Here is a 23436-nt window from a genome sequence, read left to right as displayed (position 1 = left end):
CTTGCTAGTGTGTCTGTGAATCCACTTTAACTTTATAACTGCCTCTCCCAAAACTGACAAACACATAACACATAAAAATTACTCGTGTGTGTGGGAGGCTAAGGGGGGGGGGGGGGGGGGGGGGTAGATATTGAATATTGATACAATAGAGCTATGTGACACATAAATGATTGAGTGTTTGAATAAATTTCAATACTTTTTCCTTTTTTACAAGTTTTAAATGTCTAATGAAATACAGTATTTGTATGTGAATATCAGCCCAGTTAGGAATTCTATTGTATTTATTTATGTATTTAATTGCATCTTTACTCATTTTATTATTTTTATTATTTATTGATTTTTTAATTTTGTTTTTATTTTTATACCATATTTTATATAATTTATTTTATTTTATTTTGCTGTTTTCAATTTATTCATGATCGCTTTTTAAGTAAGCCCCACCCACCGGATGACGTCAACCATCACTTGACTGAAAACGAGGACTTTTTCAGAAGGACATGACAGGAACGAGGAAGTGACGGACAACTTCAGAATGAGTTTAGTTGTATTTTTTTCAGTCTCTTTTTCGTCGTGCTTAGTTTACTAATTAAATAAATACTTATCTTATGTTTGTGGTGTCATTTTGATCGTTGTCGAAAAAGTCTGTCGTTGTTAGCTATCGTCTAACGGTTGTGTGACGTCAGCGTCCTATCCCGATGTTGCAGTCCCAGACCTAAACAAGGATGTAGATGAAGATGAAAGTTACTCGGGATCAGTATGGAAACCACAAAACTGCAGGCTAACTCTCACAGAGAACAAGAAAATAACCAGTTAAGGACACGAAAGAGGAAAACCACGCTCTGCCAGAGGTGGGTAGAAGTGGTTAAATTAAACTTAACCTTTGCTTTTAGTGACATTAGCTTCCTTTCGTCATTATGATAGCTAGCAAAAAGCTCAACGGTTGCGACTGCGATTGATACTTTCAACTTAAAGTTCACTATTAGTTTTTAATAATTCATTTTTTAAAATCAGTTTTCAGATGTGATTGACTGTATAAAAGTAACCTTACTTAACAGTGTTGTCCTTTAAAATAATTTATTCCCGTTTATAGACTGGACTGGTGGTAGAATGCAACTAAAACGTTACTTTTACTCAAGTACTTTACTCTTGTAGGCACACAATTTTGTAGTATTTCACTCTAACGTTACTTAACATTTTACTCTTAACATTTTATTTTAACTTTTTAACGAGTATAAGTGCTTAAATGAGACTTAACCACGTGTCAGAGGGAAATTATGTACTTTTTTGCTCCATTACGTTTGATACTTTAGTTACTAGTTACTGTGCAGATTCACATTATTGATGTATTATTGTAGATTAAGTTACCTGGTAAAGTAGAAAATAGCCATAGCTTTACCAGCTGCAACATTAAAGTTGTAGTTACACATTAATAATAATAATACTAATAACAACAATAATGCTAATAATAATGATAATAATAATAATAATAACTGCTTTATAAAGGGCACAGAATAAGGTCCATAATGCACTAAATAAATGTGCATCAGTAATGGTAATCAGATCAAAGCCGATATTGTATATTATTCAGAAATGGGTCATTCTGTATGATAAGTTCTCTTGGCACTTTGAGTATATTTTTCGCTTGTACTTAAGTAGTTCTTGTCAACCAAAACTTTGAATGCAGGACTTTTACTTGTAACAGTATTTCTGCACTATTCTATTGATACTTTTACTTAAGCAATCTTTGAAATGGACCAGAATATTTAAATATTATGTTGACTTAGAGTTTGAATACATTTTTGTCATCACTGGTGGAAAACTTCTGCAGTAAAAGTTGTAACAGCAATGCAATAATACAACAGCAAGTTTGTCTCTTCTACTTAGATGCTTCTGTTCGTGTCCCTGCTGATCTTCTGTGTGCCACTTGGGGGCGACACCTCACCAATCACCTGTTACAATGACCAAGGAGATGCTGTTGATTGGTAATTCACCCCTTCATTGAGAACAGTCCTGGACAAAGACTTTTAAAAAATACACTTAATAGTGTGTTTTAACTTTATTAGGTGCCAGGAAGCTAATTAGAAAGTTAAAATACTTTGCAAATCAGTTACTGTCACCTCTCTGTCTCTCAGATGGACTGACTGTCTGGTTCTTTTTCTGTAGGTTTTACATGTACAAGCTGCCTAAAGAGCACGGCAGAAAAGCTCCCTATCTGGGTGAAGTGTATTTACTGCTGGAAAAGGGAAGTGAAGGGTGGACTGCTGGGAAGGGGACAGTGAACGACACCACGGGAGCTCTGGGCAGGACAGTGGGACAGCTGTACTCACAAGGAAAGGTCTGATTATCAGGTGTCTTTTTGTCTGTAACAATAAGGGAACAAATACTGAGTCTAAACATAGTGTAGTCATTTTTTTTTACCGAGAGTTGGAGTTTATGGACTGGAAAATCACCCAGGTGAACGTCAGCGTTCTTCCACATGTGATGCAGAGTTATTATAGAGTTTTCAGTTCCTTGTTATTCATGTATTTAATATATAAATTGATAAATGTGAAACAGTCATGCCAAACTACCTCTTTTGCTATCACAGACTGAACTTTTTAGTTGACAGCTCTCAAAAAAATGCAAATGAAAACCATAGAAAAATAAAAATAATAATAATAATAACAGATTATAGATATCTTTTTGCATGATTGAAACTTTTATCCTAAAATTGACAGTATTAATATGAATATAAATATATGAACCCACTTTAGTATGAATATTTATTTGAGTCTTCATTATGTTTTGTCATTGTGGTTGTTAATCGTTTTATATTAATATTACTTTACATACAATTTTCCCTTTATTCTCTCCCTTTTTTAGCCCAAGTAATATTGTTAGAAAAAAGTTTCTTCCAGACATCAGCAGATGTAACTCATTTTTGCTAATTATGTATTAAATATATGCTCAAGGTAAAACGGCTTTGCCGAACTACCTCTTTTTATGACAGACAAGTCTTCACTTTTTATTTGACGGCTCTTTAAAATGCAGATGATATCCTTAAAAATACTGATTTGTCCTTTTGAGTTTTGCGGATGTAATTTATGCTAAAACATGTTACAAAATCAAAAATATAATTTGGTATTAGTATAAAGTTTATTTGAGGCAACTGTATTATCAACATTTATTTATTTAAAACCTCATTCGCTTTGTCATTGTAGTTGCAAATCTGTCTGTTATTAAAAATTCTTTGCATGTACTTTGCTCTGAAAGCCACAATATAAAAAAAAAACTATATTAAGTCGAAGCAATATCAGTCAAAAATTACTCATAACTTCTTCCAGACATCAGCAAATGTAACTCATTTTTGCCTGCCTCTGCTGTTTCACTGCAGTCATAAGACTTCTCATTTTATAGAAGACTTAAATGCAGTGATAAGCTTTTTTTTTTTTTTTTTAAGAAGTGTCTGCTATAAGCACTTGACATTATTGGATCAGATTAAGAAACTGAGAACGAGAACTGAAAATGACTTTTTTTCTTTTCTAAGCAGTTTGACTGTCTCTGAAATGAACAGCTGTGTGGTGGTTTAACAGCGTAATCACACAAAACATATCATCCTCATCATACCTCAATTTTACAGTGTTATGGCTTTTTATTTTGTTTTCCAGTCAGGTTTGCCTGTGTTTTTTTTATGTTAGGCATTTGGCAAAGTATGATGGCTCTAATTTCAGTAAAAAAAACAAAAAAAACAAAACTCTTCTCTCCACAGAACACAGAAGTGGCGTACATCCTTTACAATGACCAGAGGCCACCTGAGAACTTTGGTGACAGATGGGTTAACAACAGTGAAAGCAGAGGGGGGCACACAAAAGGTGAACACCAGAGCAGTCCATTTCTAATACTGCCATAGCTCAGTAAGAGATTTGACTTTATGCTCAAAATCAGCAAATATGAGTGTTTTTGTACGGTGTATCAGATAAGATAAACTTAACTGTCTTAAAGGAAATTTGTCTTGGGCAAAAAAGTGCTAGACACAGCCGCCTGACATTCATTACAAACAATACATTAACCACAGAGCAAACAATAAACAGTGGACAGGATGGTATCACATGACATGGACATGATGACATGATAAATTAACCATACTATAAGACAATAAATACCATTAAAATGTCTAAAAAAGATGTAATCATGAGACAATAATTAATGCAAACTTAAGCAACTAAGCCTACCTCTTAATTAACCTGCTCTTCAGCTCAGTGAGATGCTGCCATGATGAGGGTTTAACTTTAAAACAATTACTTTTTGTATAAATTCTGTCAAAGTAAGAATGTCAAGTCTATTGCAGCACTGTATAAAATTAAAGATCGCTCAAATCATGCTTCATTATATACCTTATATTTCATACGCCAATACATCACTTACTGTATGGCATTATGAGGAAACTAGTGCCTGTTAATATATTAATATTATATCATGATATGACACTACATGCCATCTTAGATTTTGGATATCGTAATATTGTGTTGTCTCTTCCTAGCTTTAAATGCTGCGTTATAGAAAAGTCGTGTAATTTTCTAAACTTGTACTGTTCTAGCTGTTCTATTATTTGCCATGAACCACATAGTTATTATAACTGCACATTGATGATTATTTATCAAACATTTTATTTTGTAAAAATTTGTAAAAGCACCAATAGTCAGCCCAAGAATTTTGTTGCAATGTCAATATAGAGGTATTTGGTCAAAAATATTTGCCACATTGCCCAGCTCAGCGGGAAATACTTATAAAACAAATGCTAATCCAATTTACATACTTAAAAATGTTGTGAGGTGTGGAGCAGGTGGACCCAAACGCAGGCGACAGGAACTCCATTAAATCACTTTGTATTCCAAGTTGGTGCAGTGAAACAGCAAAATGAAGATCTCATAAGCAAATGAAGGATCCAACAGTCAACTGAAATCTGGGACTTATATACAAATTAGGCTTTCGGGGGGGTGAAGTGTAGGTGGAGAAAAAGGGCGCAGAAGCTCAGGTGAGGGGAATAAGGTGATGAGGATGGAGAACAGGCAGCAAGCTGAAAAACTGAGGAGCAGGGAAAGACTAACGAGGCTGATGCAGGACAGGTGTGTGGCTGAGGTGAAGGCAACACAGGAGGAGAAGAACACAGTGAACAGAAACAAAAAACACAGTCCTCCCAATAATAAACTGACTGAGTGAAAACAAAGACAAGCTAAGTAATACAGGCAACGTAAATGAGCATATTACATTCGGTCCAGTCTTTCCAAAAAGTCATCTGACAGTGACAAAAGAGAGTGCTACAAAAAAATCTAGAACAAAACTAACAAAATTCAGAGACTCTACATTTTTAAAACAGCACAAGTAATGTATAAGGTCAAAATAATAAAAAAAATGACTGTCTGAAAGTATCTGAAATAAACTGATATTTATCATAATGTAATAGATGTATTAGACGGGGTGATGATGAAGCTACAGAGAATTATCACCTGAATTTGCATTCCCACTTTCAACTCATCCTTAAACTTCAAAGATGTAGCAGGATCAAGGACAAATTCTAATTTTGTTTTTTAAACTTTGTTTAAAAAATGATGAATAAATCTACCTTCTACCTTCATTCTGTGATATATAGAAATAAATTACTTTAGATATGACTATAAATCACACACTGTGAAAATTCACATTACAGCAGCTCAAGAGTAATAAGCAAGAGAAAGAAGGCATTGAGTGATAAATAATGATAATAATATGGCAAAAAAACCCCCGATAAGATAAATATAAAACAAATATAAAATCATTGTACACTATATAAACCCTTCACTTTTTTGGATATTGGATGTAGTTGCACATAATAATTATAATGCACACGGCCAATTATATTTACTATAAAAGTAAAGAAATGTAGAAATATTATTGCACAGTAACTGGTAAAACTTTGCACAATAGGAAACAGGATTTTATAAACATAAAGATAAATTAGCAAAGTTGAGTTTAGTTAGTTTTTATATGCATTGACTAACCGACTAGAGAGAAAAACTTTGCTGACAGTTTTAATCTTTGCTCCTCAGGTGTCGTCCTGCTGGATAAAAATCAGGGCTTCTGGTTGGTCCACAGCACCCCTAACTTCCCCCCTGTACGACAGGCAGGACAGTATTACTACCCCGAAAGTGGTGTCATCAATGGACAAAACTTTATCTGCGTTACGTACCCATTCGACCGCTTCCAGACCATCGGTAAGAGTTAAGTCCTGCCATGTGGCTGTAGAGAATGGACAGAGCTTTTTTATAAACAACGTTGCAATAAAAATGGATGATGGTATTAGATTGCAATTACATTATGAGAACTGGGAGGTGATAAGGATTCACTCTTAGTCTTCTGTCTGCTATTTTATATTAATGTATAAATATACTTTAATTTAGAGGGAATTTATTTTATAACTTGTATATACACTAAATTTAAAAGCAACATTTTTTTTTTTGCTCCAATTTTTCACAGGTTTAAGTTAAAGATTTAAGACTTTTTCATCCTTTTCATAGATAAATTTATACCAAATTTTGGTCAAAAATGTGTTAAAAAAAACTGTTAGTGAGCACTTCTCCTTTTTAAAGATAATCCATCCACCTGACAGGTTTGGCATATCAAGATGCTGGGCAAACAGCACCATTGCTACACAGGTGTGCCTCATGGTCACAATAAATGACTGGTCTAAATGTGCAATTTGACCACAACGCAATGCCACAGTTGACGCAAGTTTTGAGGAAGCTGCAGAAATGTCCACCAACTGTTGTTGCACGTGAACTTAATGTTCATTTCACCACCATAAGAGTCCTGCAATGTCGTTTCCCTGAATTTGGCAGTACATCCAACTGGCCTCACAACCACACAAGTCAGTTACAGTGACAAACTGCTGTCAGACCAAGGCCCTGGTGAGGGCGACAAGCATGCATGAGCTTCCCTGAGACAGTCTCTGCAGAAATTTATCAGTTGCAAACCAGTTGCTGCATCAGCTGCTCAGGTAGCTGCTCTGAGACAATCTTGCAGGTAAAGACGCTGGATGTGGAGGTCCTGAGGTGGTGTGGCTGCATGTGGTCTGTGGTTGTAAAGCCGTCTGGATGTACTGACAGATTCTCTGAAACAACAAACGACAAATTAAATATCTGTTGAGTATTGGTACACAAAGTCTTTTTTTTTTGCTTAATAGATGAAAAAATATGATAAAATATAATTGAAGTTGTGCAGCGACAAATCTATCTATTTTATCTTTTGAAACCTGAGGAAATTGGCTTAATTATAAAAATAAACAAACAAACAAAAAAAGAGAAGATTTCTCCAAGAAACATAAAAGTAACATAAGTTACATAATTTTAAACATTTAATTGAGACAATTATTAATATAGTTTTCGGGACATTCTTTTTCAATGTTTTGATAATATCTAGTAAACCCACCCAGCTAATTTCCAAATTATTTCCTCGTCACCTTTTACTGTTTCTTTGCAGGACATTCTTTGCAAGTTGCTTATTATTTGTTTCCTGTTTTTGACAAAAATTCATTTTCTCAGGTTTCACAGGTGTAAATGCTAGTAAAAGGTATCTGAATGCAGCACAAGAAATTGATGGCGATCCTGGTCTTTAAGGGTTAAACCTATAATGACATAAAATAAGAGTTTCCCTGTCTTGCGTAGCCTTGAAGAGCTTCTTGATGAAAACAGGTTTCAACATGTTTCAGTGGAGTCTGAGTTTCCCACGAGGGTATGAAAGCTGTTTCTAAGTCTTTCCCAGGAATATTGCAATGCCTCTGAAACCCTATATATCCGTCCTTCTGTCTCATCTTGAAAAGGATTTCCACAGTAATTATTGTCTTGTCCCCCAGCACTTAATAATCCAGTCAGGTATTGACACAACAACAACAACAAGATAATGCAGATCCTGGATAATCAGCGTAAACAGGTGTCATCACCATGTCGCCGCGCTGCCTGCGTGCAGTTCCCTGGCAGACCCAGCAGTTGGCACAGTTGCTATGGCAGTGCCTGGGGTAATGTAATTAGATTGAGGTGTGTTACCATAGAGATATCAGCCCTCACACTGCGGCATGCATTTGCTCCATCTGATTCTCACCTCTCCAGCTGGGATGCTGAGAGTGTGACGATGTCCGGGGTGACGTGGATACACAGCGGATAAATGCTTTGTCAAACAGCTAAGAAGGCGTCACGTTTCATTTCAGAGCACCTCGCAGCATCAATGTGCACATTTGGGAGGAGAAACTGAGATTTGACACAAATATAAGTAAAATTAAGTAAAGCACCAGACATGGGAATTTTATCATGGCTTGTTGCTGTTTTCCCAGCAGCTTTTTAGGCGACAAATTTGGGTGTATTGTAGGGACCCTTTGCTGTTTTCCCAGAAGACATCTACACACTAAATGCAGGTGTTTTGTCATGGCCCGTTGCCATATTTCCAGTGGCTTTTTAGGCATCAAACGTGGATGTTTTTTTTAGTGACCCATGACTCTTTTACCAGGGGGTGTAGTGCTACGAAAAGCAGTTGATTTTTACAGAGAAGGTTGTTTCTAGCAGGGATTGTGTCCCCAAAACCATGTAACTAAAACATGATTTTTCAGAACCATAACCAACCACATGTTAAACACAACACTGATAAAACATAAAGTTTCAACATATTTGCTATATATTAACATGCAAATGGAACATAACTGTGGTTTGCAGAAAAATTCGATGACAACATTATACTATTGTGTCACGAGGGAGTTCTCGTGACACAATAGTATATGCAGAACAAAAAATGCAGAACAAAACAAGCAACCAGGTGTACAAAAAAAGCGAGCTTTTATGCTGAATAAGTGCAAATAAAATACAAACCAAAAACTAAACTGAAACAAAGCAGGATATCAACGAAGAACTCAGGTGAAGAACGCAGCAAACACACAGGAGAACACAGTGAGGATAACAGGCTGTGATCACAGCAGAGATAACAGACGAACTGACAAGGGACAAAGTGAAATACACAGGTGGATATGAACCGAGAACTAATCAGCACAACGACACACAGCTGGGGTAGGTGTTCACAAGGAAAAGGAGGAAATACAGCGATTGGCTTACAAATGAAGGTGTGGCAGGGAACACAAGGGTGGAGCAAATAAGACTAAAACAGAGCAGCTGTGCTTGTAAGACTAACAAGAAAGGAGAGACCAGAAGGATAAAAGACAGGTGAAACTCATCAGGGAAACTCAAGGGTGGGAAAACCCAAAAAGACAGGAAATAAAACCAGAGATAACACATGAGGAGTGATAATCCAAAAAAAACACAGGAAAGAGAATATGATCAACAAGACACGAGGAAAACAACAACAGAAAACCCCAAACCTAAGATTGTGACAGTATGCTGATGTTTAGCAGGTGTAATATTTACCATCTTTGTTTAGCTTGCTAGCGTGCTAACATTTAACACAAAGAAGAGCTGAAGATGAAGCTGAAGTATTGGATACTTTGAAAATTTAAGCTCATGATGGTGTAAGTCGAAAAAATAGGGATCACCAAAATAATCACAGTCATAATCCTAAGGGGGCATGAATAGCTGTACCAAATTCATCGACAGTGCATCCAGAAATGGTTGATATTTCACTCAAAACTGAAACAAAAATTCATGTTGGTGCTTGATAAAAAGTCAGATAATCACCAAAGTCTTTAGGAATCATATTCTAGGAGTCATGAATATCTGTGCACAATTTAAAAATAATAGACCAAGACATTGTCACCTTTGAATTTGAGAAATTGGATAGATGGTAACTTTTCATTATCAACTAACTTCCTGAATCATCCAAAGAAAATAATTTATGAGCTGATCAATAGTGAAAGTAGTTGTCAGTTGCAGCCTTAATGGAGCTCTTGGCCTAATGGAGTCTAAGTGAGCTGAAGTAAATAATGTGGTGAGGTTACAACTTAATTTAAGTGTACAGCATCACACTGTAGTTACTGACAACACATTTTATATAGGTTTATGTTTTAATGATGTAGGCCAATAAGGGAACAACTTGCATACTGTAATGAATGTTTGTGTCAAAACAGGAAGGTAGAAAGATGAATTACACATAACAACATAACTCTAAAGATGCACATATGGATTTTTGCAGTAAAGAGTAAAGACCTTACACTGTATGTATAGCTGTATTATCGCCCTGTCATCTGTAGCCCTGCAAAGTTTCCCAGTGCATGTTATTGATGTGGCTCTGCACCAGTGTCACGAAGACAGTGCTGTTCATTTACTGTACCGAACCAACAAAGTGATTCTGGAGTGCCGTTAGCAGTGTTTGTCTTAAATCTAATTTGTTTTGCACCACAGGAGAGCAGCTTCAGATCAATCAACCTAATGTGTATGACTGCGACGTCCCCGAGTCCTTGGCGTCCCTGGTTCCTGCGCTGGCTGCTGTCTGTCGGAAAAAACATCTGTCTGGTCACATCTCTCCACACATCAAACCTGCTTCCAATCGCAGCGTTACTCTGACCTCAAAGGATGGCACCAACTTCATCAGCTTTGCCAAAGGAGCTTCTTTTAACAATGGTACGACTTTGAGGAAGTAAAAGTAGTTCACAGTTTGTTCTTCTTTGTGTCAGCTTCACCCTGAGTTTCCTTGCAGGTAAACATGAGCCAATCTGAGCATAATTTTAATTCTTGATAATATTTTGTCCTCTGTGCTTTTATTTACCTTAAGACCAGTTTACAGGCAATAAGATGACAAAGACATGTTCCTGTCTATCCTCACTGTCTTTCTCATCAGACCTGTACCACTCCTGGGTGGCCCCCACACTCCAGTCAGACCTCCTGGTCCAGTTCTGGGTTCGCTCCACGGGCATCCTCCCCTCTGACTGCTCGCAGGGCTGGAAGGTCCTGGACATCACACTACTCAACCCGGGGCAGACGTTCAGATTCCACACCAGCCAGGACCACTCCAAGTGGGCTGTCAGTCCCACGGCGGCTGGGTCAGGGGCCGGAGAGGGAGGAGGAGGCTGGGTGTGTGTGGGAGACATAAACCGGAACCAGGCGGAGGAGAAGCGAGGCGGTGGCACGGTGTGTCTTCAGGACCCGGTGGTGTGGAAGGCTTACCGGATGGCGGCACTGGAGTGTGAGGCTTGTGCAGGAGGAACGATCCAGTGTTGACGCGCTGCTGGAGCCCAGTGGGTTAACTGTACTTAAGGACCGTCATGTGTTGATAAGGCTGATATATATATATGGTATCCTTATTAGTTGAGCTTTAACGTTAGCTAGCTCAGTGGTGCTAGATGCACGCTTACTTCTGCGTGGTGATATGATTGGCGGGTGTAGTTCAGTAGCAAGAAAATAGTTTCTTTATGAAACTGCTCACAACAAGGTCAGTGGATTATCTTGAGTAACTGGGTCATGATTTCTGGAAAGAGTTTTTTTTTTAGTTTTTCCAATGTCATTGTTATTATTTTTTAACGTTTGGAGCACCATAAGACAAGTGCCATTTAGTTCCATTATATTTGCGAGAAGGCCGACATTGCTACGGCCGACATCTCCAACGTTTGGCGACTCGCACCAAAACAATCCAGACTGACAAATAGCACTACAGGTGAAAAAGTTTTCTTTTGATTTTGGTTGGACTGTCCCTTTAAGCATTTTTCTGACATTAAACTTTCATGACTGACATAAAAAAACATCTTTAGCTATTATTTCTTAAAAGTTAACTCGATAAGCAGGAATGTGTTTGTGCGGTCTGATCAGATTTGATTGATAGTGACTAATCAACACACCAAGTGACAACAGATTCAGATTTAAGTGTTAAATGTTCCCAAATCTTGATTGATGCATGAACGTATTTGACATCACATTTTCCCAGCAAAGCCCCGCCCATTTTAAACCAGCTAAAATGAGAAATAAATAAAGAAATTAAATAACTACAATGGATCCAAAATAATGTGTTCATATGGGACCCCAGGGCTCACAATAAAAGGTTGATTTAAGAGACATGTTTTCGGAGCCTCTAAGGCACAAAAAACATTTTACTTGTTCAGAATGATTATCGGTTGTTATCAGCGGCCGTTTCATCCTCCTTCAAACTAAATGCATACGGAACAATGCTGGAGGAGGACAAGTAGTCAAATCTGACAGAAAGCAGAGGGCTTTATGGGAAATATGGTGTTCATTTTGAAAGACACAAAAACCTCAAAGTGCCACTTTCAATGAAACAGTTTGTTCAAGTGTCTTCATAGCCGCCAGCTACTCTTTTAACTGAAACTGAAGAGACAACGTTGCAAAATGTATTCAAGTACTGCCTCACCAGCTTGGACTTTTTTTCCTGTTTTTAAATCTTTGAAACCCAAGCAAATTGGCTTGATTTCTTTCAAAAACATAGAAATAAGGCAAGTGGCAAATGAACAACAAATGATCCCCAAATTAGCAAGAAATTAGTAAGAAGTTAGAAGAAAATTCCCTGAAAATTAACATAATTTTTTAGGAAAACAAACAAAAAAGCAAAAAAATGTAATAAAATATAGTATAATGAAATGGTATATATATTCCCATTGTAACATAATTTTAAATATATTATTATAATAATTACAAATATAACTTTCTGAACACTATTTTCTGTTTCTCTTTGAAGATCATTCTCTTGTCAGCTTTTACTTTTTTTAAAATTTGCATTACATTAGTTGTTGATTATGCTACCTTTTTTTAACCATGTTTTTAACAAAATGTAACTATTTTGCATAAAACTTGTAATTGCTTGCGAAAGGTGCTTTAATTCAGCACAAGAAAACTGATGTCTAGGTGTTAAAGGGTTAAAACAACTTTAGCTAGTTGTTGGGTTTGTTCTCAGGGGATTTTAAATGTATGAAAAATGTGGGATTAATTGCACTGTTGTATGTGTCCATCTGCAGTCTAACACCGCGTCCACGCTAACCGATTTCTGTGGGGCAGAACGATTCCAAATTTTTAAATAACAAGAGACCGACAGATCCAACTAAATCTATCATGCATAGCCCTGCCAACATAGTAGTTTTGCAGAGATTTATGAATGGAGCAGAACCAAAAAACAAACTACAACTTTGAAAGGTCTGAGCCCTGGTAAAGCAATATGTAACATTCAGCACTGACATAATTAAACTACAGACACTGACAACATTCGGGTGTGAGGATGCTTTAATAGTTTGTGTTTCATGAATGCTTGTGTTATTAACTGAGTTTGTGTGTGTTTATGAATTTCACATTTCCACATACATTCTTTGATTTTGCTTGAAGATGAAAATGCTGGCTATTTGGAATAAAAAGTCTAAAACAAAGGTGTATTTTTTTCCTCATTGATGTATATCCACCTTGTCCATGAGAAAAATAAATGCATGTGTGTATTTGACACACAGACAGCTTTAATTCTATTTATGGGTTACTCAGCAGCATGAAAAATATCTGTATGAATGTGGAATATGTTACAGCACATCAGTCAAAAGCAATAAAAATTCATATAAAAGTAAATTTATTACCACAAAAATAGGACATCCAGATGTAGTGCATAAATAGCTTTGATGTGAGACGTGAGGTGACTGCGCCTCCGTCATGTATACTGTATACATTCTAATGCAAACATGAGGAAAGATGAGCTTCCTGTAGAGAAAGGCACTAAAACAATCAGCAGCATAGCATCACGCTAGCACACTTCATCTAATATTACCCAGAATCCTCTCCCTGGTCCCGCTGTGCCTCAGCCAGTAAGGAGGCCTCACCAGCACTGAGCGTGAACAACCAGAGGTCACAAGATTTAGTAAAAGTCAAAGAGGTTGTGTGTTTTAAATCTATACAGAACATGTTAATAAAAAACATGAAATTGGAGCTGAGGCTGTGTACTGTGTGTAAACAGTCGTGAGTGTGTGTCCTGCTGAGCTGTGTAAAAACCTGCATAAATTAAGTTTAGCTTATGCTCTGTTAAAATAAATCAAACCTGGAAAACCTTAGATGTAAATGTGGTGGTGAATTCATTTTTAAGGATTTTCTCATTGTTTTCATTATGTGATTTTTTTGTTTTTACAACTGAAGCAAAGCTACAAGCTTTCAAAGTGCTTAAAGTTTTTTTTTTTTTTTTTTTTAAGCGGCAATAATCAATTTTTGGCCACTAGGGGTCAGAAGAAATCCAAAATGAGCTGCAAGAAAATTTCTCTCATCTTATAAAGTTGTTGCAGCTAACGTGTTAGTGAACAGCTGCCGACATGCACATCTAGCTGAAGAGGAAGTATTGTATCTGGAGTTGAATGTCTGTGTAAAATAAGTGCGTTTCATCACTCTCCTTTAAAAGACAGTTTGGTCTGTAGCAACTCCTGAGTAAAAATATCTGACCATTTTAACAGCTAGATGTAAGTATCTGAATTTTATCTGTTTATTTGTTCTGAATTAGCCTCTTTGAAATTAAAATAAGGTTTTATTTTTAAATTGCAATTTCAAAAGATGATATTTTTCCATGTTTACACATTAAGGTCCAAAGATTCAAGTCTCAGTTTAAATAATGCTCAATTAAAAACAAAAAACAAAAAAACCCCACACATTCAGGTGTCTCAGATTTGATTTGTCAAATTCAGATCTACAAATTTCTATAAACAAAAAAAATCTAGTTAAAAAACAGCAATGGAGCCTGAATGTTTCGAGCAATCAACTTGACAACTTGAATTGTTGTTAGATCTCAATTTGACCAGATTAGTTTTGAGCATTTTTTAAAATGTATTTATATATTTATTCATTTATTTATTTGTTCAAAATTATAGAACTGGGATTTTGGATCTCAGTGAGGAAAAAAAAGCTTTTAAAATTGCAAATTCAAAAAATGTCATTAAATAATTTAAAAGAAGCAAATATCAGAATAAATAATTCAGTTACAAAGTTTCAAAGGTTTCAAATGTTTCCATGCTATGAATTCAGTGGTGTCTACATTTCAACATTAAGGTTTCAGTGGCTGTTAAAAACTTTTTCTACCAGCTAACTTTGTCTATTGTTGTTGAGCAGGTAGCACTCAGTGGGTTTATCTGCTCTTTTTAAAAAGCTGTTTCCAGAAACACTCTTGATAGCAGCTGTGAGAATAAACCATGGAGTAAATTTCCAGGGTCCTAAATACCGTCTGAAACAAACTATTGTCTTCTAGAGCTGCAGAGTCAGTCATTCTTTTTAAGGTGAGTCAATAAAAGCAGCCCCTTTTTCAATATGAGTAATAATTTAATTGTTAATATAAAAATATTGATTAATGCAGCTTTAACTTAACTAATTTTGCAGGAGCCAAAGCCGAAATATTGACTTTTAAGAAATAGAGACACGTGCTGGCCTTTTTAAGGTCAAAGGTTTGTTGCTTTTTTTGGGGATGGGGGTGGGGGTGGGGGTGGTAAATTAGAGAATTCAGACACATGGACCTTGAGCTCCTCGCCAGTGTAAACACAACGTTGACATCATACAGATGTACAAAATATAATATATACAAAACATATTTTTCTCTCCTTTGAAAAGCTCCAGTGTTTTTGCTGCAGAGATGAACTTGTACTGTATCTCTGCGTCTTCCTTTTGTGTGCTGTTTACCAGATCTGACTGGATCTGTATATTTAGATTTCATCATCCCAAAAAACAGTCTTAAAACCTTCAACAACATCTCAGGTGATGACAGAAGTTCTGACCAATTAAATCGTTTTTTTTTTTTTTACATTGGAAGCGTCTCGACTGAGGCACACAACAACGAGCGATCTCCTGGTGGCGATAAGCAGTTAAAACAGACCTTAGTTGCTGAGTTGGAATGAAATAAAATGCATCAAGTGCTACCTGACTGGGACTCGAGAGCCAGCACCAGTTAAAGGCTTCCACTGCTCTTCCTCTGGGTGTAAATTAGTAATGCATACTGTTTGGAAAAGAAGAAAGCTGAGACTGTTCTTCAGCAGCAGACAGCTCGAGAGAATGCAGCAGTGAAGCCGGAGGTATGAAATATTTGACAAAACCTGCTCTGGAGTCGCTGATTTGGACTTGGTCCTGGTGTTTTTGTAGAACGGGCTTTGTAGGAGCGTGGGAGGAAGGCATGTGTAGAAGGCCACATTTACTGTTCGTGAGGAGACAAATCCGTCACTGTGGACAAAGTCGGGTTCAGTAAAATGTCAAAATAATGTCCTCACCAGTCTCCTCCCCTTGGCCTTGATTCGAGGAAAAGTGGCGCTCGTTTCCGTGTTTATCGGCTGTGAGCCCAGAGGTGTGTTCCCGCCTTTCCTCCTCAACAGGAAGTCAACACTGGATGATGTCATGGCGTAGAAGACGTTTCCTGTAGCAGGAATGACCAGTTCTGAGAAGAAGGGAGACAAATAAACACATCAAAATGTAATATAGCTTTTTCTTCACTAATAACCTGGGGATATTCCTGATTTTTTAAAGTGGGGTTGTATGAAGTTCTTATCCATAGTCTGTGTATTACATACAATACATGTCAATCAGCACGCCATCAGTTTGGAGAAGCAGGCTGAGGCCCGACACAGAAGATAAGTAACGTATTGCTGTGGTTGGAGGTCAGCAAAAACACATTTTAGCCAACTAAAGAAGACTCATTTAAAAAAAAAAATCATTATCAGTTTAAGCGTATGCTATACTGAGACCATTTTTACCGCTTCACCTTTCCATCAGACAGGACGCTCAGACAGGGACGCTGTTAACGGCTTCAGTTCCCATCTATACTCCTCAAAGCCACCAGACTTCACTGACAAAAACAGCAATTTTAGCTCGCTAAACACAGGGGCTGCTGGTCTATAACTGGCTCGATCAGTTAGGTTGTTTGTGTTTAGTGTGACTTTGGTGAATCCAAAATAACCCTTTTAAATGCCAAACTCGCACAGACACACACACAAAATAACTGTTTGATGCAGCAGTAGACCAGCAGCTCCTGTGTGTTGTAAATGTTAAATCACTGTTTTTGTCAAAGGAGTCTGGCTTTGAAGAGAGCAACATAATGACATCATTTTTTCATTGGAAATTACTGTCTGACATTAAGGTAAAGCAGTGAAAATATTATAAATATAGCATTTATTCATTCATTGTCTGAAACTGTTTGTCCTCTTAAGGGTCACAGGGGGGCTGGAGCCTATTCTAGCTGTCATTGGGCGAGAGGCGGGGTACACCCCCGACAGGTGGCCAGAGTTATGTCCTGTAGCGCCTGCTGCATCATGCCCGAGGGAGCCAAACAACGCAAAGAAGTGTTCCCATCACAGTTTTATGAAATATGGGTTTTTCGCATCGCCTAAAATACCACCTCATGAGAGCTTAAAAACTTTTTTGCAATAAATGGGAGTTTTTTCAAAACTGACGTGTTTCCATTAGGTGTATTTTATATCCGCAATTTCAATTTACGTAATTTGAGGGTTAATAGAAACCCACCACGTCAGGTGCACACACGATCACACATAAAAATCTCAAGATGATCTCATTTTGTCTTCATTTGGATGACAAAAACATGCCACCTACTGACAAAATTGGTCCAGAAATAAAATGTACATTTCTAATAAGTGGTTTTTTTTCTGCACTGGAGACTCATCTTTACCTTTTCCTTCAGGCAGAAGTTGGATCAGCTCATATCTGGACGTCTGTTTGGGGTCCTGATTGTGCTTTTCTAAGGCAGAGCTGATCACAGTGGGAGTCTTGTCATTGCTGGTAACCTGCGGGGAGAGAAGAGAGTAACAATGACACCAGGACAGCTTGATGTGCACTAATGATATCCTGGGTCCATTGTATCCCGAGGATCTGATTCTGATGACTATCATTACGGGATCCTTGCAGATAAGAGGAGAGGGTGTAAGTGCAGCATGTCGCAGATAATTCGGGATGAAGCCTCACTGCTGCTGTAAATTAGCATTAAATGGCTTGATTTAGTACCAGTATGCTTCGGTACAGGTTTCCATCCTGCAGGTCCATCCGTATCCTGATGATTCGCATGTCGGGTCCCGACCCTTGGATGTTGTTGGCGGGGTTGTTGCCGCAGGAGACTGATCGGCGGTGTGATTTTGTGGGAGTGGATGGCGTCAAAGCAGCAGGGGTGGACTCGTTGGTTGAAGTAGAGGTGTCAACATCCAGACAGGACACAGACGGAGATCTCATATGCTGAAATGGAAAGAACAGAGCAGCGCTGATTATAACTATGGTAGTGATTGTTTTTGTAGTATAGCGTCCAAGATCAGTACAATAGTGTTTACCAGATTAGACAAAAGCAAAAAGAGACTCACTCCTGCAAACACCATCTGTGAAACAAGTTATTATAAATGCAAAGACGTTCTTAAAGTGAAAATAAAACGATATTACCTTTGTGAGTTTTGAGAGCAGATTATTGACGGGGGACTGGAAGTCAAAGAGGCTTTCACTGTCACCAGTCAGGCTGGTCCGAGAGGTACTCAGGCTGTCAACGCAAAAATATGTATAAACAGATTTAAATTAAGGTTTAAATTAATGATTGTCTATTTTTTAAAAAAAATATTTTTTAAGTTTCCACTGCAAATAAAAAACATGCACATCAATATACAAATATACATCCCCTCACACAGTCACACACTCCAAAAGACAAAAAAAAATTAAATGAATAATGACAGTAACAATAATAATTACAATAATAATAACGTAATACAAATAAAATGAAATTCATAAATTAATTGAAGTAGATATAATAAAACAAATAATGAAATAGAATTAAAATAAATAAATAGAATAGTAAGTATTAATGATTGTTATTAATTAATCTCTTACAAGAATACCTACCTGCAAACTGATTATTTGTATATCAATTACTCACCCCACATTATGCTGAAACCTGAAGAAAACTTTGTTTTTCTGCTTTGACGGTGAACGTAACGTTCAGATGGGAAGTATTATTCATGCATTTAAGTAAAAAGCGACCACAACTGCAAAGCTATATCAAAACATCCATTTACAAACTGTCACACACATCTCGTGCAGTATAATCCAAGTCTCATTTATCTTGTCATTTTGCCAAAACGTTACAAAATACACTTCCCCCTACAGGCAGCGTGCCCTGAGCATGTCTGGACACACACGTGCTATACATGATAACCACGCGTGATACTTGCAGAAGTGTTTTAAAAATGTAACGTTTTAGCGAAAATGCATGTGTTTGGTAAGTACGGAGCAAACGACTGGATAAATGAGACTTTGGTTATACTGCAGTTTGTAAACGAATGTTTTGACATAGTTTTTCGGTTGAGTTATTGATATACAAATGATCATTTTGTGGATGACATCTTTCTTTAAACTCCTATTTTTTTTAATAATCAGTCAAGCAAAATGTACGAAATTTAGCGAAGAAGGTAACGCATTCAAATTGCTTGTTTTGTGCAATCGACTGTCCAGATCCTGAAAATATTAAATTTACAATCACATGAAAACACAGCATGGCAGCGACAACTGACAGTTGAGAAGCTGGAACCAGAAGCGACTAAGTCTGCTTGACAAACAAAACAGTTTTAGACAATTTTTTTTATATTGAATACTGGTCACTGGACTGATTGTGTCATCACTTTTTAACTTTGGTGATACTTCAGTGAATTTGTATCGCACTTCATTATAACAGGAGGACTTATGAAAGACTTTTACAACAGAATGGTCAAATGTAGTATAGCCAAGAACCAAAACTCGTACATTTTAAGTGACATCATTGTGACGAGTGAACTGATTTTCCCTTTTGAAATGTAAAGTGGTCCCAACAACCCACCACAACCTGGACTACAAACCAAAATCAAACTGAAATCCTAGTCCACATATTCTGAATTGTGTGAATGTGTTATTATGGCTATATTTTGCTGTGCTGTGCTGTGTGTGTGTGTGTGTGTGTGTGTGTGTGTGTGTGTGTGTGTGTGTGTGTGTAAGAGTGTTCAGTTCAGCTTACTCTGGGCACTGTGTGATGATGACTGTTGGAGTAAGGCCACGGGGGCTCGGCTCACCAGGTGCTTCAATTTCACTGGAAAGTCTGTAACTGAAATAGAAATGATCACAAATTAAACTGAATATTTAACCCTTAGGGCCCGCTTTAATATAACACACACTCATATCGCTCTGCACACAAAAAGTGCTTTTCAAAATAAAACTTTAGAAAAGCATTATACATTAATATCATTTTGTCCTGTCACTGAGTTCATTTTTTAAACATCAGTCCTAATCATAAATATCAAATATTCATTAATTTGCTCAAATTTAACCCTTTAAATGTTAAATTCTGTCATGATGGCACTATGTTTTTAGATGAAACACACACACACACACACACACACACACACACACACACACACACACTCACACAGAGAATTATTTTCAATAAACTACATTGTAAGTACATTTTTTTAATGACAGCCTGGGACATGTGTGACAAGTGATTGTGACAGTGGAAATGACTAGTGGAAATAGCATGTATTTTCTCCATATGCCAAATATGGTAAAAAAAATGATGTCATCAGGTGGAAAATAATGAAAAATTACAAATTCCATGGCAAAAGCCAATAATGACACGCAGAAATAATACGATGCATGCAGTTTGAATGGGTTTCAATGGTGCATTTTTTGCACTTAACAGCATGAATGTAACAATTTTGTTTCCACAGTGTATTTTAGACTTATTGTAGAAGCTGAGCTGGAAATTCCAAGATTAAACAAAAATACACAATCTTGCCATAATGTATGCCATAGGCATGAACACAGCCAAAATTTTCAAAAAATGAAGAATGAAAAGCATGTAAATTATGCCAAACAGTCCTTAGGTTAAAACAGCCATCGTCCTACAAATATCAATGCATGCATGTAAGACATTTGTGTAATCAGACACAAAAGTATAGATTTAATTTACCTTTCCTCCTCTGTTAGCGTAGGTACACTCTGATACCACTGTATGAACGCCTCGTCAGCGGTGAAAACACAGTTTTTGCAGGAAGACTGCAGGAGACGGATTTGAGCTAAAACCTCAAACTCCTGTTAACAAAGAGACATATCACAAAAGAGTTTCATAATAAAAAAAGCACCCATGTCAGCTGATCTAGTATCACTGTGGTTTTCTCATCTTGCACCTCCCGGCACCTTTCACTTAATCATTTCCTCCCCTCAGGTATTGTGTTGCCTCTACTCATGCTAATACACTCTGAGCTCAAAAAAAATTATCCAACGTATCTCTCCTCTTTGTGTAGCACTTATTCTCTGCAACAGGATCTTTGCAGGGTCACAGGATTTTTGTCAGGGTGCTACAATTCTTACTCACGCACAACGCTCTGCTTTTTTTTTGTCATGTCAGAGCTGCAGAAACTGAAGCTGAGTGCAAATGTCTCTTATTTAACCCTTTGAAACCCAAGCTGATTGGCCTGATTTCTTTCAAAAACACAGACTGAAGGAAATTCAAAGAATCCAAAAAAGGAATGACCCAACATTTGGCAAGAAATTAATAAAAAGTACAAAAACATTACCTGAAAAAAGGGAACAAAACAAAACAAAAAAGAAAAAGAAAATTAAAACAAAGACAAGACTTGCTTAAAATATATAGCAATCCTGTAACATAATTTAAATTTTGTAAATATGATAATTATAAATATATTTTTTTTCTTTTTTTGAGCTTTTTTTTAAAAATAATCTTCTAAATCTACCAATTTCTTGTAATTTGTGGTACATTTCTTGCCAAGTTGGTCATCACATTTTCCCCCCATGTTTTCTAAAGTAATCAAACCAATTTGCTCAGTTTTCAAAAGGTCAAATATTTGTGAAAGGTGAAAGGAATTAAAAACTTGTGAAAGGTGTCTAAAAGCAGCACAAGAAAAGTGATGCTGTACCAGCTTTCTAAAGCGTAAACTTTTAACCTTTTATTCCCCACACTGATAGGTATTACAACACTCACCCTTCTCCTTTTGTCAAAGTTGATGTAGCCGTTCTGCAAAGGGAGTGACAGGATGCGTTATGCCAGTTTGATAATTGTAAAATACTGCGCAACTTCCAGGGGTTGTGACCAACTTTCCCCTTGATAGAGATGAGAGGAACTTACATCCAGCCTGTCTTTGACCGCCGTGTCCAGCATGGTGAGGTCTGTGAGGAAGATGCCCAGGTAGGGCACAGTGCCCTGGGCGTTGGACTGTGTGAAAAAAGAAAGGGAAAGTGTTTTATCAGCTCCCCAGAGGTTTCTATTGACACTGTAAAGAGCCCACACAGCGAGGGATTTCAGAGCAGACGCCTGCAGCTACTTTTCAAACGATGGCTCAGGAATCAGCACATCACACACACGACAGCCCTCTGTTCCACTTTGCTGCTGCATGCCGGTCGATCCCCCTTACAACCCGCCATCAAACCACTGCGACACCCACCGCCTCGCAAAAGTGACATCAGTATTAATGTTTGCATGTAGTGTTTTGTAGGAAAACAGTATTCTGATATATTCATATATTGATATTGATATTTTTCCAATGTTTGCAGCAACCAAAGTAATGACAAATAGTATTACATGTACATATGATAACAGATGCCAAGATGGTAAAGGTATATTGAAAAAACAATTTAGAAGACAAAACATCTAAAAAAAAAATTAACTTAACGTAGATGTGATGTACATACTGTGTGTATGAGGCCACTTTAAGGCACAATTATCAACGCATTAAAAAGAATAAGTAAATACATAAATAAAAATAATATCTAAATAATAAAACTAATAACAAAAATAGAATTGAAAAATAAATATATAAAATAAGAAAAATCACATAAATAAATATACAAAAATAAAAATAAAAAAACAGAAAACTAGTACAAGTGAAATTAAATATTATACAAAATCAATTTAAAGTAAATAACGGTTGCAACAAAATCAATTGATATTGATATTGATTTCATATACTGAGTATCTATGACAGAGCATATACTATACACAACAAAATAAGATTCATAGCTCCTAAAGAGACACCTGAATGCAAGTTTAACTACAGATATTGTACCACATTGTGTCCCCTAACTTTTACAATCCTAATGACACTTTTGCAGAGTCTTACATCATTCCTACATTTTCCAAGGTCTCCCATTAAGGCCTGTGGGGGTGTACAATCCTTCAGGCAAAAACGATTGATATGCACACCACACGTGGGCTGTAAAGTTAGTAAAAATTGTTCTTTTTTTAATGTGCTTGAAGATCTGAGGTTTTGCCGCAGTTACAAATGTTGAGGTCATTTTTAAGTTACTCCTCTGTGACTGAAACTATCTGAAATGTCTCGCTGATTTAACCCCAAATAATACGACAGAATAATTTACAGATGTTAAACTGTACTTGTGAACTCAGCCTGGGCTGAGTCTCTTAAGAGACACAGTTTCAGCCATTTACACCCACGTGTTGACCTGCGCAACAAGTCTTTGGTTTTCAGTGCGTGTAGAGATCAGTTTCCATGACCTAAACTTTCCA

The 23436-nt window shown here is 36.9% G+C and overlaps 2 protein-coding genes across 3 annotated transcripts in view; one reads left to right on the top strand and one right to left on the bottom strand.

Annotated features, from left to right (window-relative positions):
• Positions 1-594: 594 nt before the first annotated feature.
• Positions 595-11396, top strand: dnase2 (deoxyribonuclease II, lysosomal). The gene is made up of 7 exons (XM_042490371.1): positions 595-848; positions 1885-1982; positions 2164-2335; positions 3749-3851; positions 6066-6230; positions 10350-10568; positions 10786-11396. Exons 2-7 carry the CDS (start codon positions 1885-1887, stop codon positions 11163-11165), a joined length of 1137 nt encoding a protein of 378 aa, XP_042346305.1. The 5' UTR covers positions 595-848; the 3' UTR covers positions 11166-11396.
• Positions 11397-13839: 2443 nt separating this feature from the next.
• The window catches only part of rgl2 (ral guanine nucleotide dissociation stimulator-like 2), a 44574-nt gene continuing 34977 nt past the window's right edge, over positions 13840-23436 (bottom strand). For both annotated transcript variants that reach the window (XM_042489725.1, XM_042489726.1), the window contains 8 exons: positions 22042-22128; positions 21898-21930; positions 20866-20987; positions 19915-20001; positions 18321-18414; positions 17898-18122; positions 17566-17680; positions 13840-16320 (listed from right to left, as the gene is read on the bottom strand). In XM_042489725.1, coding sequence (XP_042345659.1) covers positions 16139-16320; positions 17566-17680; positions 17898-18122; positions 18321-18414; positions 19915-20001; positions 20866-20987; positions 21898-21930; positions 22042-22128 — 945 coding nt within the window. In that variant the 3' untranslated portion in view covers positions 13840-16138. The remainder of the gene's footprint in view (positions 16321-17565; positions 17681-17897; positions 18123-18320; positions 18415-19914; positions 20002-20865; positions 20988-21897; positions 21931-22041; positions 22129-23436) is intronic.

The sequence above is a fragment of the Plectropomus leopardus genome, chromosome 7 (genome assembly GCF_008729295.1).
Source record: "Plectropomus leopardus isolate mb chromosome 7, YSFRI_Pleo_2.0, whole genome shotgun sequence".
Taxonomy (NCBI): Eukaryota; Metazoa; Chordata; class Actinopteri; order Perciformes; family Serranidae; genus Plectropomus; species Plectropomus leopardus.
Note: the sequence above shows the minus strand (reverse complement) of the source record. Positions and strands in the feature narration are given on the sequence as shown.

Coding starts and splice junctions, on each gene's coding strand:
- dnase2 (XM_042490371.1), top strand. CDS start 1,885: ATGCTTCTGTTCGTGTCCCTGCTGATCTTCTGTGTGCCACTTGGGGGC. Junction 2,336..3,748: donor AGCTGTACTCACAAGGAAAG/GTCTGATTATCA, acceptor TTCTCTCCACAG/AACACAGAAGTGGCGTACAT. Junction 3,852..6,065: donor CAGAGGGGGGCACACAAAAG/GTGAACACCAGA, acceptor TTTGCTCCTCAG/GTGTCGTCCTGCTGGATAAA.